The sequence below is a fragment of the Meriones unguiculatus genome (assembly GCF_030254825.1).
Source record: "Meriones unguiculatus strain TT.TT164.6M chromosome X unlocalized genomic scaffold, Bangor_MerUng_6.1 ChrX_unordered_Scaffold_31, whole genome shotgun sequence".
Taxonomy (NCBI): Eukaryota; Metazoa; Chordata; class Mammalia; order Rodentia; family Muridae; genus Meriones; species Meriones unguiculatus.
The window spans coordinates 3,081,196-3,099,283 of record NW_026843707.1 but is presented as its reverse complement, the minus strand read 5'-3'; the positions used below and the strand labels follow the sequence as shown (position 1 = coordinate 3,099,283).

The following is an 18,088-nucleotide window of genomic DNA, read 5'->3' as shown; positions in this document are numbered from 1 at the left end:
TACTGTTAGAAAAGTAAAAGACAACAACGGAAACATCTTTAGGTAACTACATGTAAATTTTGTAATTAACTTTAAAACTGATCAAAAAGTATCTACATGTTTAGAGATGTGATAAGCAATGCAAAGGTTACTGACCTAACATTTTCAAGGTGTTAGGTCCTATTTCCAGTACTGCAAAAAAATTCACAATAGTTAAAAATTAAAATATTTCCAAAATTTTAAACTTAAATCTTAAAACTTTAGGAGCTGGTGTTGGCTCAGCAGTTAAGAACACTTGCTGTTCGTGCAAAGTAAGTGTTCAGTTACACCACCACTATGGCTAACAACTGTCTGCAAATCTAGCTTCAGGACACAATCTGAGAGGATTTGATATGCATGGTGTGCATATACATACACTTGGCACTCAGACATACACATAAAATTAATAAATATATTTTAAAAGCTTTAAAACTTTACAGCAAACTAGATGCAGCTGAGGAAATTTCAGATAAGTATTCACCCAGATAATCAAGCAAAAGAAATTATTAGGCATGAATGTTCACAAATAAAGGATTATAAAAGGCAAACGTCCAGGAAAGACTGATCAGCCCAATGGAGAATGTGGACATCTAACACGTAGGTCATAATATAACTGTAAGCAAAACAGAAAAGGAATGGAGAACAGGTGTTATTTGTTAAATTCACTACTGAGAAGATTCTAGAGCTGATTAAAGACTCTAAGCCACATTTTCAGGAACCCACTAAATCTTAAGCTCTATAAATAAAGCCCCAGAGCCAACTCAAGACTGGAAAATGGCAATGACCTTCATAGGAATGGCATTCTTCTCAATAGTAGCAAAACAGAAACTGAGACAAAAGTGTAATAACATTTCTTAATGCTAAAACAAAATGAGAACAAACATCCTCTCTAACCTTCCATATGAAATTTTATATCTACTAAATACTGCTATCAATAGTATGGCGTAAAAAGGAGACGTTTTGAGACAGAATCTGGGAAATCCATTACCAGCAGACATTTTCTAAAATAAAGTTGTAAAAGATACAGTCAGACAGAACTGACTTCAGTTGTATGACTGAGATTAAGGAAGCAATAAAGAGAAACAGAGCCAGTATCCATGTCAATCTATCTAATGACATAGAAAATTACAATCATGTAGGGTTAAAAACACAAGGTATGATTAAAATGCATGACTACAATATCATCAGCCACTCAGTGTTTCGAGTATTCTAAGATGGTTATACTCTCTGAATAGAATCATATATATGAAATTAGGACTTTAAAAGAAAAATAGCGAAGCAATAGAGTACCATTAAAGAATCCAGAGTCCAGGATGGCTGGAAACTGGTATAAGCTTTGCCATCAGATAATGATAAAGCCACTGAAAACCTACTTCTCTGCTATCATGATCTAACTGTAAATAAATATGAGATATTGGAACTAAGTGAAAATTTAAAGCCCTTCACTGGGAATAAAAGCAAAGGAATTCCTGCAGAGGGGAAAAAGGTTCAGTAGTTCTTGAGGTGTTTACCCTCTTCCATTCAATTTTAATCAGTAAACACTTGGCACTTAACTCCCAGCTACCTTTTACATATCTGTTCAAAAATTATTGGTAAATCAAGTCTCATTTAGCTGTGTACTTTCGCTTTACCTTCAAAGCTGTTTCTGGGTTTTATTTCACTAGAGTTCACTAGAGGGGTAGTTAGTTTGTTATGATAGATGATAAGGGGACGTTGGAGGGAAGTGGGGTGTGGGCCTTGCTGGAAAACTGTGAATCTTGCTATTCTTTTTTTTTTTTATTACCTGAACATATTAATATCTTCTTATTCTCTCACCATCTCATTTTGCATTTTATTGCCCGACTTCCTTCTCCCTTCTGTTTCTCCAGGCCAATAATAAACCTGAGATTGAAGCAGCCCTCTTCCTTGACTGGATGCGCCTGGAACCTCAGTCTATGGTGTGGCTACCCGTCTTGCACAGAGTGGCTGCTGCAGAGACTGCCAAGCACCAGGCCAAGTGTAACATCTGCAAGGAGTGTCCAATCATTGGATTCAGGTATTAGAATTAACAGAATAACCTTGTTGTCCTTCACTTTGTCATGACTCCTTTTTTTTGCCTCCCATGCCAGTTGCTGTTAGTTTGTTCCTTTCTAAAGTACAAGAGAAAGTGATGGAGCTAAAGCGTCGACCACTGCTGTCATTCCCCATATCACAGGGTTCTTTCAGTGGGCCTGACTTATTAGGCAGATGTCTCTTTCCACCTTCGCTCTATAGGTTTTTACAACCACATTTTTGGTTGGGCAGGACTGAGTGAGTACCTATCTCCAAAGAGATTTTTGTTTCTCAAGGGCATCTGGATGAAGAGTACCTCTTCCTTCCTGGAATTAAAACCATTTTACCCTTGTTTTCTTTTTCATGGCTTTTCCTGTTTACAGAAATTCTCCAAGAATCAGTTATAAAATGAATAGTTGATTCTATTCTGGGAAGATTCATCCTGGTAGCTCAGTCTCTTTCTCACTTAGCAGCACTTCTTTTTCTCCTTAAGTAACAAGAACTGTTCCAAGCATCCTAGAACTTTTTTCAGTTTCTTTGAATCTGATTCTCTTCTTTCTACAGTATTCTGTTGAAATTCTAAGGAAATAAAAGATATGCGAACAAATGAGATTCACAAAGCAGCTAAAAACAGAAAGCATTTCATATAAATGTAAAGGTGAGAGAAATAGAAAATAGCATACTATCATATTGGTAGTCTTAAAATGACGTGAAAACATTTGATTTCTTCGGAGAAGTAGGAGATTTTTAAATGAACTAACCTGATAATAATTCAAAGTCCTACCTTTGAAATTATTATACATTTTAATATCTGGATAGCTATGAGCTTTTCCAAAGCATATATAAACAACAGGATTATATACTAGCTATGAGCTTATGCCCCTTCAGAACTCATTTGCCAGATAAAGTAAATTTGTAGTTGTACTTAAACTTTATTTCCTATTTCTTTATTTCAGTGTTGTTGGTTTTTTTTTTTTTTAACCATCGATTTTTTTTTCCTTGTGTACCTTCTTTCCTTCCTGCTTTTGGGCAGGATGCTATAGGGACTGCAACACTGGGGGTGGGGAACTTCAGGTGACTGCATTTAGTTCTTATCTTCCTGAGCCAGCTTCCTGAGCCAGTGGGATTTGTATACAACAGAGGGAAATTTTATAAAAGAAAAAAGTGCCATGCTTTGGAGGACCTAAAAGAGTCCACCCTTTTAACCTTCAATTCTTTTGCCTTTATCAAATTAGATTATTTCAAGAATCAGCACTTCTCTTTCTTTGTTATCCCCTCTCACATGATGGTTGATATATATATATATATATATATATATATATATATATATATCTCAACATATATATACATATATATACATATATATATATATGATGGTTTATATATATATAAGGTAACTCGCTTTTTACATATGTCACATCAGGAATATGTTTATCTGAATTGATGAAATGACTGAGGCTCTTATCTGAGAAGGCTAAAATCAGGAGTGAAAAAAGTATATAGTATTTTGAGACTGCAGGAAAATGCATCAGCCAGTATTTATAAATTAGAAATTCTTCCATTTCATTCCATGGTGGTGGTGGTATCATTTTTGGATAATATGGTGAGGAATTTCAGAAGAAAGAGAAGAGACTGGCCAATTGACATGAAGGTGAATCATGCCAATCAATTATAGAGTATATATTTAAAGGTAGAATATATTTTTATTAAATTTTTATTTTTTATATTAATTACAATTTATTCACTTTGTATTCCAGCTAAAGGCCCCTCCCCTCCCAATCCCACCTTCTTTCCCTCATCTCCTCCTATGCCCCTCTTCACATCCACGGATAGAGGAGGTCCTCCTCTCCTTCCATCTGACCCTAGCTTATCTGATCTCCTCAGAACTGGCTGCATTGCTCTCCTCTGTGGCCTGGCAAAGCTGCTTCCTCATCAGGAGGAGGCAGACAAAGAGCTAGCCACTGAGTTCATGTCAGAGACAGTCCCTGTTCCCCTTACTAGGGAAATGCACTTGGATACTGTGCTGCCATGGGCTACACCTGAGCAGGGGTTCTAACTTATATCCCTAATGGTCCTTGGTTGGAGAAACAGTCTCAGAAAAACCCCTGTGCCCAGATATTTTGGTTCTGTTGCTATCCTTGTTGAGTTCCTGTCCTCCTCAGATAGAATACTTTTTAATTGGAATTCTCATTTAAATTTCTTATGAGTAGCTTTATTTTTGTAGTTTTTTTGGGAATATTTTTTTTTTTTCAGAAAACTCTGTCCTTGTGATCAATAGGCAGCATGCAGTATGTCAGTCTATCACTTCGCACACTCTTTTAAATTTGAGTATTTGGTCTTTAAAAGACCAGGGATTTGCTCATACTATTCTATTTAATTTTAAAGAGTTCCAGTATAGTTTAAATAAGAGTTGATTTTTTTCAATTCTTTCTTTCATATATCTATGGGATAATCTTTCTACCAAAATGCCTCTCAGGGAGAGGCACTAGAGAAGTTAATCACTTAATGTATGGCAACAAATTAATACTGCTTTCTCTTTCTACAATCAACAGTGTGGTAGAGGGTTTCTTAGAGTGTTGTTTGTAGAAGTACATAAGTGTTTATTTCTGTTCTTTATCAGGTACAGAAGTCTAAAGCACTTTAATTATGACATTTGCCAAAGCTGCTTTTTTTCTGGCCGGGTTGCAAAAGGACACAAAATGCACTACCCCATGGTAGAGTACTGCACTCCGGTAAGTTAATGTCCTCTGGACATGAGTTCATTTACGTGAGTTGACTTGTAGATTTGGATATTGCAATGTTTACTGTTTTTTTTTTTAAGGTTCTACCATCTTATCACCTTATGCCTATACCCAGGCAGGTCCTGATACACATCAGAGGTAACTGGTACTCAGTATCTCTGAATGAATGTATACATTTTTCAAATTTAGCATGGTTGTAAGAAAAACATCTTATATATAACCTTAGCAATTATATAGAGAAGACTCGCGGCATGGGGCATGATGAGTTTGTAGGAGAGTAGTATGTGTATTCCTCGAAATGCATAACATACAACCTTCTTTCACTTTTGTTCACTTTTTAGCTTACTGGCATATTAACTGACACATGAAAAATATGTTGTATATGGCCATACTTAATGACTAATTTGTTGTGCCTGAATCGCGATACCTCAAAAGACCACCACCAGGAGTCCAGTCTATCGCAAAACACATGAGGATCTTTTTATTACAAATTATTACAAGCTGCAGCTTGGGCTCACACCCCCAACCACAGAAGTCCTGAATGCCGAGAACCCTGTGCTCCAGTTAGTTGGGTGATTTAAAGATTCTGGTCCCTCCCAGCATGCCCAAAGCAGGCGGGACTACTGCCTGGCAAGCATCTATTGGTCGAAATGCAATAGGAATGTTGCCTTTTGAATTGATTTGCTATAGGAAAGTCCACATGATCTGGTGTCCCTCGCTAGGGGGATGGGCCAGTTTCCTAGCAACTTTATCTCTAGTGGGCAGGAAAAGATTTCAGTAAGGCTAGTTCTTCCCCTCAGGGCATTAAGACTGGACATTTCTCCACCCAGCTAGCCATAGTTCAGGCCTGTGCTTTACACTTTAAAATAATAGCAACTGATTTTTAATCTTTTGGTCTCTCAATTTACATGATAAGTAAGCACTTACCTTTTAAAGTGCTTTATAGTGTAATAGGTATTGTTATTTGTATCCCTCTCTGACAGGTGAGGACTGTTGTCCTGAGGTTAAATATTTGCCCATATGTTCATAACTAAAAGTGGAGAAACTTCTAACATGTCTAAATAAAACATTCAGTAGCTATTATGCTTTGGAAAAAGCCCTCTTGAGATGCTTGGTGATTATACTGAGACACAGAAACTCTATGTAAGTGCTCCTGGGAGCTTATACATCATGTATACACTCAGGCCCTATCCTCGGTTTTATAAACCAAAATCTATATTTTAGAAAGATTTATGGGGCTTTGCTCTCCTTACAAGCATCATTTTAATCCATCACCTGGTTATCCTCTTAAGTTTTTAAATATTTTCCTCACTATCCCTCCTCTTACAAAGGTTGGAGAGTACATAATGCTATGAATTGCCTGATATGCAGTTTGTGAACTCTGATATTAATGCCAGCTAAGTAGCCTTAAGTCTTCTATAAACCATCATTCATCAAGTAGCCAGATGGCCTGAATACTTCCTTTACTGCCCTTATTGATTTTTACTTATTTTTGTGTGTTTATATGTGCTTTGTACTGTATGTGTGAAGGCCAGAGGTTAAAGACTGGTGACTTTATCTTTACGCTATTTTTATGAGATGCAGTCTCTTCCAGAATCCAGAAGTCACAGGTTGACTACATAGGCTGGTACATGATATAAAAGGATCTACCTGTTTCTGTCTTTCCTAGGCTAGGTACCCCTATGCCTGGCTTTTATGTGGCTGTTGGGACTCCAAATTCATACTCATGTGGCAAGCATTTTGCCAACTGAGCTGTCTCCTCAGCCTGTAATGCCCCTCTTTTACTGCTGATACGTGCTTTAGAGATACCAGTAACTCACTTAACTTAGTACAGTTTGATTTCACCGCCTTCGCTCATATTTCCCATATTCTCCTTGGTTATGATCCACATACCGTGAAAATGAAGATCTGGTGGCCATTTGTTTTGAAACAGCACTTTCCTAAAGCTGGTGCCATTATGGTTTTTATTTTAGACTACATCTGGAGAAGATGTTCGTGACTTTGCCAAGGTACTAAAAAACAAATTTCGAACCAAAAGGTATTTCGCGAAGCATCCTCGAATGGGCTACCTGCCGGTGCAGACTGTGTTAGAAGGGGACAACATGGAAACGTGAGTAATGGCGGAAGCAAAGCAGACTTTCCTTTGCTATATAGTTGAACTCTTCCCAGCCAAATGCCTTTCTTCACTCCCAAATGCAAATAGTCTCTTAAGTTTCTCTCCCTCTTTGGTTTTACTTTGAAGAAAATACAAATAAGCTCATGTTCAACTGTAATTTCTCTTGACAATTATCTTCTGCAAAAAGTCAAACTTGATATTACAGGAAGGAAAAAGAATACTATGATGACACATTGCCTTTTAAGACTTTTAAGAAAAATGGAACTGTTTACAGATGAGTGATGACAAAATTTCAGTTTGAATTTCTTCCACCATAAATCAGTGGACATGTGTCTTTTTCTATCTAATTGTGTGGTCATATCTCGTCACTTTTTTCCACTTGAGAGACATATCCAGTCACAGGAAATGCCTTCACAGTAAGTAGAAATGAGCCTACTGGTCAACCAGATGATGTCTTTACTTACCTTAAACTTACTCCTTATATTTTCCTGTATGTTAATGGCAATCACATAGTTATTTGTTTTGCTTTTCATTCACTTTTCACTTTTGTTTGGCTGTTGCTTTTCATGATTCATATCTAATTTAGTTGGATTTTATTTATTTGTTTTCACATTTCAATGATTTCTGTTGCTGCTCAGTTTGCTTCTGTCTCTTTTCAACACTTCATGTTTTGTTTTGCAGTCCCGTTACTCTGATCAACTTCTGGCCAGTAGAATCTGCGTGAGTACTTTTGCTAAGGGTACTGCTACCACTAACATTCGCTTGCTTGATTTATTTATCCATTTGTGTGTTTACTTTGCTTGGTTTTGCTTAAAGACATTTAAATTTCCTGCCTTTTTCCCCCCTTCTCTCATTAAAACTTTGAGAGTACCATCTATCACTGATAAAAACACTCTGGGTAGGGCTTCAGGTAGCTTTGCTAAAGTTCTCTCCAGAAGAAATCCTGGCTTGAGTTCTAATAAAAATGAAAAGAATTTTGCAAGTTTTAGCTGTCTTCCTGGAATACATGATTATATTTTAGATATTCTTTCTAATATAAGCAATAAAGAGCCTTTTGTTTGGATAATACCATTTCAAAGCCATATTTCTTTAGATGTAATACACAAAGACCTTCAGAAGGGTGAATGGTGTGTTCCTTAGAAGCAGTTATAGATGGACCGCTAAAAATCAAGAGTCTATTTTAGAGTATGACACTGAGTTGGGTAGACTAGTTTCAGTGTAGTGTGTGGATTTTTTTTAAATAGGTTAAGCTATGCTACTTGACAAATTTTCACTAATGTGTACCTCTGACTTTGGGCCTGACCTCGTTTTTATATCCTCTCTAAAATATTCAGTTCATAAACAGTTATGCCTTTAAGCAAAGAGGGAGTGTACTATGGTCTGATGTTATTTCTGGTGTTTATTAATACTAGTAATATTAAATAATAATACAAAAATTATTTGTTTCAGTTTATACTGTTAGAAAACTATTTTGGAGCTAGGTATTGTAGTAAGTACAACTAGACCTAGCTATTTAAGAGGCTGAAGCAAGAACATTTATTGCTTTAGTGAGCCCAGGAGTTTGAGACCATCTTGAGTACTATAGTGAGACCGATTTCAACAATAAAATCAATATGATCTTTCAGAGATCTTTGATGTATACATTAGCAAAAATATATGCCTATATAAAAGTTATATAGTATTTTTGTAAATGTTTTGGTGTTTTATAGTGTACTTTACCAAATTGCTTAAAGTTTGATAGCTCTGTCGTATATCAAGAGGTAATTACCTAACTTGAAAGAGTGGCTTATATAAAAATTTAATTTATTAAATTATCTCAACATATAACTTAAATGAAAAAATGTAGATGTATTAATTGAGATTAATTTTTATTAGTTAAAAATATATACAGTTTTAATTGAGATGCATTTTAGACTTTTATTAACCAAAGGAAGTAGAAGACTTTTTTCCTTTCTATCCCCACATTATTGTTCCAATTAATTTTGAGATATTATATTCACAAAGAACGCATTGCCTCTTCTCTTTATTTCGATTGCTTAAACAACTTGAGAAGTTACTATATACAGTTATTTCCTTCAATGATGGTAACTATCTCCTCCCAACCTGGGTAGTCTGTTTCTAGAAGTTAGAAGCGTTCAGAAATAAGAAGTTTTGAAATTTGATCTACTGAAGCCCTGAGATGGCAATGTAGATAGATTACTGTCTGTTAGGGGAAGTTTAAGCAGGAAAGACATCTGAAGGATGAGGATTCAGAAGAAAAAAAAATTTGACCAAAAATTACAGGGACCAGTTCCTTGAAAGGAAAGAAAGGTGAAGGCACAATATAAGTTAGTGAGAACTTATCATCACAGTCAGGTAAAATTACTTCTTTTAGGTAGAGGGTGTTTGTCTTTCTTAAACTTTAAACTGCTTAAGAAATCAATAACATTCTCCATTAAAATATCTTTTCTAACAACTAAAACATACTCTTATGTTGCCTTTTTATGAAAAGTTGGCTAAATTACTCTGAAAGAGTTGGAAGTTCTAATTTAGAGAGAGAAAGCAAACCCAGCAGGCTAGTCTGTACTTTGTTACTGTAATTTTATTAGTTTTTACTCGTAATTTTCTACTGTAATAGAAAAATGTATTATAAAGCTCTTCTATTCAAGTAGAAGAATTAGATACTATCATGTTTTATTTTGTAAAAAAATTATTTGATAGTAGCAAATCCTATGATAATGGCATTATTTAATCTGTTTAATGTGGGAAACAGACTTGGAAAGCTTCCAAAGATACAGATTTTTTTTCTTAGAGAAAATCCTTGTTTCCGTGTATCTGTCATATTACTTTAAATTGAATCTAGAATGGGCCTTTTGTTTTGTTTACCCATAAGCAAGACAGGTTAGCAATGTTCTTGGAGCTCCTCTACTTTCTAATGTAAGTGAATGAGAACTTACCCATGGAATTTCCACAAGAAACAAAATGGTGGTGCGTAAGATGGCATTGGCCAAATGGATTCTTAGGGATTATTGGCAACATTCCTATTTGGTATATTGTTCTGTATTTACAAAGCAGAAAGTAGGAGACATATTATCTTTGTTTGGAAGTGTTTTTGGAGGCTTTATACTTAAGTCTTATTTTTGGTGTAATATTTACTACTTCATGCTTTTGAAATTTTTCTCTGACCAGCATTCTTTTGGCTTATTTTCTGGCTTACCAAGTGCTTCTTGTACTTTTTCAGAATTCTAATTATTACAAGTTCTTGTACTTGTGCATGCTGCACTAGGCACTATGTACATTAATAGAAAAATAATATGAAATTATCCTTGAGCTTAAGAATTATAGCTTTTGAATCAGCCTTTTGTGTAAGATTGTACTAAAGTACTTTCAATTTACATGCCTACTCCTTCAGGTATACTTTCCCTCTAAGGTCTTATGCTTGCTTTTTTTTTTTTTTATGTACACTGCCACTGTCACAACCATTCTAATAGAAAATACTACTAATATATTTTCCTTGATGGTCAACTTTAACTTATAGAACTATATAATTGAAAGACTGCTCTATTTCAGAAGATACTTAGAAGCCAAACAATATAAGTATTAAATTGTCTTTATTTGAAGTGAAGATTTCAAAACAAACCTTCGCAACTTTCTAGTAATAGATGATTATAAAAGTTTTTTTTTTTTTTTTTTTTTTTTTTTTTATGAGCAGATCAACTCTCCAAACATGTACTGAAGATTCACATGGGAATCTTTGGTCCCGCCTATTAAATTGAATAGTCTCCTTTTTTCACATGAAGATGTTAACATATTTTACACTTGACCTAGGCAATATTGGTTTCATATTTTACACTTGACCTATACAATATGGTAATACCTTTATCTCTCAAAGAAGGCTACCAGTGACCTTGTTGTTTGTTTTAGTCTTTTGTGATTTTCTTACCACAATGTTTCTTTGTTAAAAAAAGTAGAAATTTCAAGTACATTTTTCAATCAAGTCTAGCAGTAGGTATATCTATCTATCTATCTATCTATCTATCTATCTATCTATCTATCTATATCTATCTATCTATATATCTATATCTATCTATCTATCTATCTATCTATCTATCTATCTATCTATCTATCTATATATATATATGATGAAAATCAAACATTTTCCTCTTCATGGCTGAGAGAGTCCTTGAATGCTGTTTGGGTATTAGGCTAAAGAAGAGGCCTCACTGAGTATGGTACTGCTGAATTTTGAGTTCATGCATTTCTTTACCTAAGTCCTTTCTGTGTCAGGATAGGGGTGGAAGAGACCTTTTATTATATTCCAATAAAACAAAAAGCACAAGTCCAAGCTAGTTTTGGAACAATTTTTGGTAAGGTTAATCAAAAAGATATAAATATTTCCAAAATAACCAATAAATCGGATATGAAGTAAGAAAAAGGTTAACCCTGCCAAAATTCTAGACTGTCCAGTGAAGAAAATGTGTTTTTATTTCTCCTCTAGAGCATTCATGCTCATTCTTTCCTCTGGTTTTCCCATCTATATTTAGAGATACTCTAGCATTATCAAGAATTTTTGCAGATACAGTTATTCTTTTAAAAAATGTTTATATGATGTTGAGTCATTCTATTATTTTTAGAAAATACGAGCACAATAATGCTATTAAATTAGTAGATAAATTTCTTCTGTCAGCATTTTAATACATGGAATTTTAAGAAGTACTAGAATGAAGTAGCTACACTGGAACTAAAATTGTTGACTGTAAATATACTAAGGAAACATAGTTTCTGTTCAATCAAAAGATACTAATCAATGTCGTAAATGTATATAATTATTTGCACTTTTAAACCACATACTACTAAGACAATCTCAGAACTCTAACATATGAAAATTTATAAGCTAAGAAAGTATAATGGTACATAGACTTTATCCCCATAACTTTTGTGTAATTGAAACATTCTAGAGAAGTTTTTCTTTTATCTTTATGGCTTTTAAGAAACACATAAATCATCTCTCAAACCTTGATTTAAAATACTTGATGCTGTCTTATATACAGGAGCACCTACATGTACATTATCCATAGACTTGGAACAAAGTTTTTCTAGGCCGTGTATACGATAAAAGTGTGTGGTGGGTTCTTTTTCTCCATTAATGGGTGGTATCTATGACTAATCACATTTTCTGCCTTATAGGCCTGCCTCGTCCCCCCAGCTTTCACACGATGATACTCATTCACGCATTGAACATTATGCTAGCAGGTATGAGACTAGTTGAATGCCAGGCAAATATTGATTGAAATAACTAACCAAGGAAAGCTAACCTATAATAATTTTAAACAAATATTTTCTTTCTTCGTCAGTCTTTTCTGACTTCTACTAATCAACTTGCCCCTTAACGTGCATGCCATTCTCCTGCATGTAGGTTCGGAACACCAAAAACAGCATGGGTCCAGAACATTTTTATTTAATCCTGGGCTTTTAACATTTCCAGTAGCTTTGTTACATTTTATATTCTGAACACATTTTCTAATTTAGCTTAAAAGTGTTCTACCCTCATTAGAATACTACTAGATTAGATATTAATCTGTGGAGAAATAATGTGTTACCTAAACAATGTGAAAGCACTGGCCTTTCATTTGTGTTTCATTTAGATGATGTACTTCAAGAAGATAACTTTCTTAATGCTTGGACCTTTCTGTACCACCTTCTTTATATTTGAGATAACTTTTATACCTAAACACTGAACTACTATTCATATCTTTTGCTTGTTAAATAACTCTGGTCAACTTTTTCTGGTTGTCAAAGACTTTATTATTAAGTGGTGGCAAAACACGTAATATGCTTACTGTGAGTTCATCCTTTATCAACATCCCGAGTACTGGACATGCTCATCAGTTGTGGCAAGCATTAACTAGCTCTGTACGTCTATCATCAGTGGAAGACATTGATTGTCTTAAAAGACAAGGACTAGTGTAAGGGATGGATTTGCTCATAGGAAAGATTTTCTTCTAAAAAAAAAAAAAAAAAACCTGTTCTCAGTGAAAGGAAGATTGACCTGGGGGAGGAGGAAATCCCAAATAAAACAGCAACAAAATACACCTTCTCATAATTTTTACATTAAAAATGCAAAACTACTAACTAGCTACTTCAACTGCTTGAGACAACACACACATCCTTTAATTTGAAAGATTTCTTTCTCCACTTGTCATGAGTTATTCTTTAGTTTTCAGGAATGTTCACTTAGGTCTTGAATAGATTCTAAGAAGTCACATAAGTTTTAATGAGCTTTTACGTTTTTTATCAGGCTAGCAGAAATGGAAAACAGCAATGGATCTTATCTAAATGATAGCATCTCTCCTAATGAGAGCATGTAAGTATCCCATCTCTTTTTACAAAATGTTCCTGATGATGAAATTGGTTTGAGGGATTTAGAGGTAGGATAGTACAGGACATAGGAATTAGCATCATATTCGTTTAGTCTTTCAAAGAGCCATTCGTTAATTTTTTTCTTTAATTCTTAACATCTTGGCACAGAATGAGCTCATAAAAAAAGATTTTGCCCTATTTACATTTATTTAATGTCATAAGATTACAAATTGCTAAGTCCAAACACTTAATATCACTTCGAGCACACTGGAATAAAGAATAAGATGATAGTTTACAGTAATAACTAAGTAGAATTTCCTCTACTCATGGGAAGTGGAAATAAGATCTTGATGTAGAATTGCTGTTCCCATATACTGTTAGGTTGGCAATTTCCTTCATTGGATTGTTGTGGTTTAACATTATTAAGAGGAACATATAGTATGGCAGACTTGTGAAGGGTTTTCAGGTGAGGGAAGACAAATGCAGGTCTCAGTTTGTCAGTGGGGAGATAAGTCAGCTTGCTCAGACTGTAAAAGGGAGATATATTACTTTACAAATGGCTAAGAACCTACTTGGCCCTAAAACAGAGGCATCATCAACAAGTTAGGGCAGTGCTCATAAAACAGAACACAGAGCAACATTACCATGACACAAGTAGATGCTGACTAGGTGGGGAGAGGAGTGAGGGTACGGAGGAAATAGAGGATCCACTAACTGAAGAAACAACATAGAGAATAGAAATGTAGTCAAAGCGCAGTGATGCTTTTAGTTAGATAAAACGTGGTAAGATAAGGTTTTACTCTTATTATGGAGAATAGATGAATGGAAGCATGGGAAAGCTAGCCTATGTAGTTTAAGTGGGAATCCAGTCTTTGCTCAGGTTAGAAAAGGGCCTTCATAAGGATTAAACCAAAGGAAATTGTATAAAAGTAGAATTTCTACAGAATTATCTAATACCATATCATTAGTGTATAGAGATCAGTGTAATGAGAGAGAACTCAACATTCAGCCATTTATTTCAAACAAATATACTTTTCCAATTAAAACTGTGATTCCATAATGTGATCTTCCATCAGGAAGTGAGTAGCTAAAAAAACAACTCAATATAAAGGCTTGAATAATTTGCTGCTTTGGCTCCCTCATTTTGATATTAGATGTTCTAATACTTTCATATTAATTCAGATTGTAGCCATATGACAGTGTCTGGCAAACATGGACTACCAAAGAGAATAGTAAGGAAAGCTTAATTACAATTATAGGGTACAGTTAAATATGGGAAGTCCTAGAAATAAAATTTTAGAACATGAGGAGGGGAATAATAAATTAATCATTTAATGAAGCCAGGATTGTTTTATTTTACAACAAAATTCAACTTTAGCTCATTCTGAGGACATGCAATCCATTTTACTCTGTTGTGTGACAAAATAATCATATTATTTAGGAGCAGTTTTGATGGATCAGCTGATTTTATTTAAGTTATTTTAATGTCAGTAATAATGGTAATAGTCATTATTATCATTATTTTTGTGATAATATGATCTCAGGGCCTTTTGCATGCTAGGCAAGTGCTCACCAACTGAGATGTATCCCAGCCCTCCAATAATTAGTTAATTTATCATATCTCTACCACTTACCTTGTTTCATGTGCCAAAAACAGAAGCCTTGAGGACATTTTTCTAAAGACCTGATACTTTAAAACTGAAGATTTGGTGGTTAGGGCATGCTAGGCATAAAGGCACATACCAGTAATCCCAGCCCTCAGGAGGCTGAGGTAGAAAGTCTGTGAGTTTGATGCCAGCCTGGGCTACACAGAAATCCTCTCTTGAAAAACAAAATTAAACCAGATAGACATTGGATGTAGGAGAAGGCAAGGAACAGGACAGGAGACTTCCATAGAGGACCTCTGAAAGACTCTACCCACTTGGGTATTGAAGGAGATACTGAGACTCAGCCAAACTTTGGGCAGACTTCCAGAAAATGTATGGAAGCAGAGGGGGATAGAAAGACTTGGAGGGGACAGGAACTCCACAAGGAGAACAACAGAGTCAAAATACCTGGCCTGCAGAGACCAATACTCCAACTAAGTAACGTGTGGAGAGGACCTAGAACTTGTGTTCAAAGGAAACCCATAGGTAGCTCAGTTTCCAAGTGCGTGCCCTCATAATGGGAACAGTGACGGTCTCTGACATGAACTCAGTGGCTTGCTCTTTGCTCACCTCCCCCTGGGGGCTGTAGCCTTTTCAGGCCACAGAGGAAAATGATGTAGCCAGCCTTGATGAGATCTGATAGGTTAGGGTCAGATAGAATGGTAAGGGGTCCTTCCCTATCAGGAACTAGGGAAAGGGAATAGGGGGAGAAGAGGGAGGGTGGGTTGGAATCGAGGAGATGAACGAGGGGCCTGCAGCCGGGATAAAAAGTGAATAAATTGTAATAAATAAATATATAAATAAAATTAAATTAAAAAATGAGTATGCAAAAGGGAGTAGGCAAGCGTCATCTGAGTGAAATGTAACCAGAAGCAAAGAACTTTACTCTCATTAAGAAGAAAACGAAGTTCCTATAACCTGGAGGTAAAGTGGACTTTTCAAAAATGTAGAGTACTTCATTCTAAAATTAATTTCTCCTCAGTGTTATTAGAAAGTTTCTACTTTCCAGGAGACTGCAGCTGCCTCCCAGAATTTGCCAGTCTTCCTCCTCCCCCAAGTAAATAATGCTTTAGATTTAGTGAAGAATGAGTTGTTCTTGTCTTTTTTAGTCAGGCAACTTAATGTCTTGACATACACCCCTGTAATTTTTTTTTGTGTTTTTATCTACACAGTAATCAAAACAACCATTTATCCAAAGGTTAATTATTGTTATCATCCCACCTCTGAGACCTATAGGTTAAAATTAGCTGGCTGAAGCAGCACTTTCCGATTCTTGCCATGCACTTAAGATAATATTTACTGTTTTACAAACTACTTAGCCTTCCTTCCTGCCCAATCAGTATAAATAGCATGGCTAATGAACAGATTATCTTGACAGGCTTTGTAGCAAAAGCATTAAATGCACATTGTTATATTTTTAATATTTATTAGTTAATAACAGGCTAATCTGTTAATATATATTTCCAACATTTCTGTAATTCTACCTTTCACCTATCTGTGAAAATAGGCCAGTGAGTTTCATGTGGATTTTTGAAAATGAAACACTTTAAATTGTCCATCAATTGAATGGTAGACCACAACTCAAAAATTACCTAAATATCTTTAGAATAGGGGAACAAAAGGTCTGACTAATTGTTGAGAACAATGAAACGTTTCTGTTTTCAAATACACACCTGAGTCCCTGACCCAAAAATTAAATAAAAGGGGTGGAAAAACCAAAACCTTTGATTTTATTTTCCAGAGATGATGAACATTTGTTAATCCAGCATTACTGCCAAAGTTTGAACCAGGACTCCCCCCTGAGCCAGCCTCGTAGTCCTGCCCAGATCTTGATTTCCTTAGAGAGTGAGGAAAGAGGGGAGCTAGAGAGAATCCTAGCAGATCTTGAGGAAGAAAACAGGTGAGTTTTCTTTGTAGCTTTGTCATTGGTAAGCAGAGTGCATAAGCTTGCACACAGAGAAAAGTGTCAGGAGTCTTTATTTAGTCATTTGATGTCTAACTGTTTGCTAAAATAATCTGTTTAGCTCCTTTTGCAGATTCACTTTTGTTTTGTCTGAAAGAAGAAACTGAGTGCCATATAGCATGATTAAGAACTCCTATTTTAGTTGTAAAGGGATTAATGCTAGTGGGAGTATTGGGTTTGTTGCATGTGTTTAATAGGTTTTGATATATATGTATTTGAGAATAGAATTTAAGAAAAAAAAGACAAGTAATTTCAATTATGGTTATATAAATTTTACATGTGTTTGAAAATATTACCACAAACATTTTAAAGAAATAGATTCACTGACTTGGTCATTTTGGGGAACAATACTTCCTCTTATTTTTCATCATCAAAGACATAAATTAGTACTTTTGTTCATTTTCATAATAGATTAGGTAGACAATTCAAGTTGTTAGCTTTCACCTATAAAAGAAAAGTTCAATGTGAAAACATCAGAAATGGAAAAGCCAAAAAAATCATCATGACTACAGAGCAGAAAAAATTGCAAGAATCTGGAATATTGTGTGGTGTCAGAATAACACAAATCATTGCTTTTTTCCTTTTGTATTACATTTACTATGTAGCAGGTACCTTGGCTAGGGAGCTTTTCTACACAATCACCTGAAATCATAGGTTAACATTCTACAGACAGTGATAGCAGGCAAGTCTTTAAAGACCAGACTGTTCAAATCTGTTTCTCTTAAGTACTTTCATCTCTTTTTGGTTAGCCCAAGGCAGCAAGACCTCTTAATCTAAAAAACACACTGTTTGGGGACCACTGCCTTGAGGGAGAAAGTCACCTCAGCATAAAATGGCAGACTGTCATTCATCTCATATCTTCTGCTGCCATTACTAGTCTTGCAGCTCTTAATACCCATAACCTTTGGCCCTAGCTCTTTATCAAGTTGGCTTTCCATTAGCTCCTTCTCCATTTTCCCAACAAATCTTCTGCTCTGACTGACTAGTTGTATATCTTTCCAGAACCAAGACCTATCATAACATTCTTACTTTATCAGATTTCTGAATCTTGAAAGAACACCCAACTTTGATGCAGGACATTCAAATCTTCCACTGTTTTCTCTTAACTTGTTTTGTCAACTTCACCTTCTGTACTGATCATGCTGTTGTACCCAGTATTTTTATCTTGTTTTCATCTACTTTCTCAGTCACATTCAAGCTTGCTCTTAGGCTATATCACTTTAGTCTTTGCTCA

The 18,088-nt window shown here is 35.2% G+C and overlaps 1 protein-coding gene across 10 annotated transcripts in view; it reads left to right on the top strand.

Moving 5' to 3' along the window:
* Dmd (dystrophin) overlaps positions 1-18,088 on the top strand; it is a 2,365,055-nt gene that overhangs the window by 2,287,446 nt on the left and 59,521 nt on the right. For 5 of the 10 annotated variants that reach the window (XM_060376794.1, XM_060376796.1, XM_060376791.1 and 2 more), the window contains 7 exons: positions 1,887-2,053; positions 4,670-4,781; positions 6,764-6,900; positions 7,588-7,626; positions 12,073-12,138; positions 13,184-13,249; positions 16,633-16,791. In XM_060376794.1, the coding sequence (XP_060232777.1) occupies positions 1,887-2,053; positions 4,670-4,781; positions 6,764-6,900; positions 7,588-7,626; positions 12,073-12,138; positions 13,184-13,249; positions 16,633-16,791 (746 nt within the window). Of the gene's footprint in view, positions 1-1,886; positions 2,054-4,669; positions 4,782-6,763; positions 6,905-7,587; positions 7,627-12,072; positions 12,139-13,183; positions 13,250-16,632; positions 16,792-18,088 lie in introns of those variants that run through there. The other 5 variants (XM_060376792.1, XM_060376799.1, XM_060376795.1 and 2 more) reach the window with 4 other exon arrangements.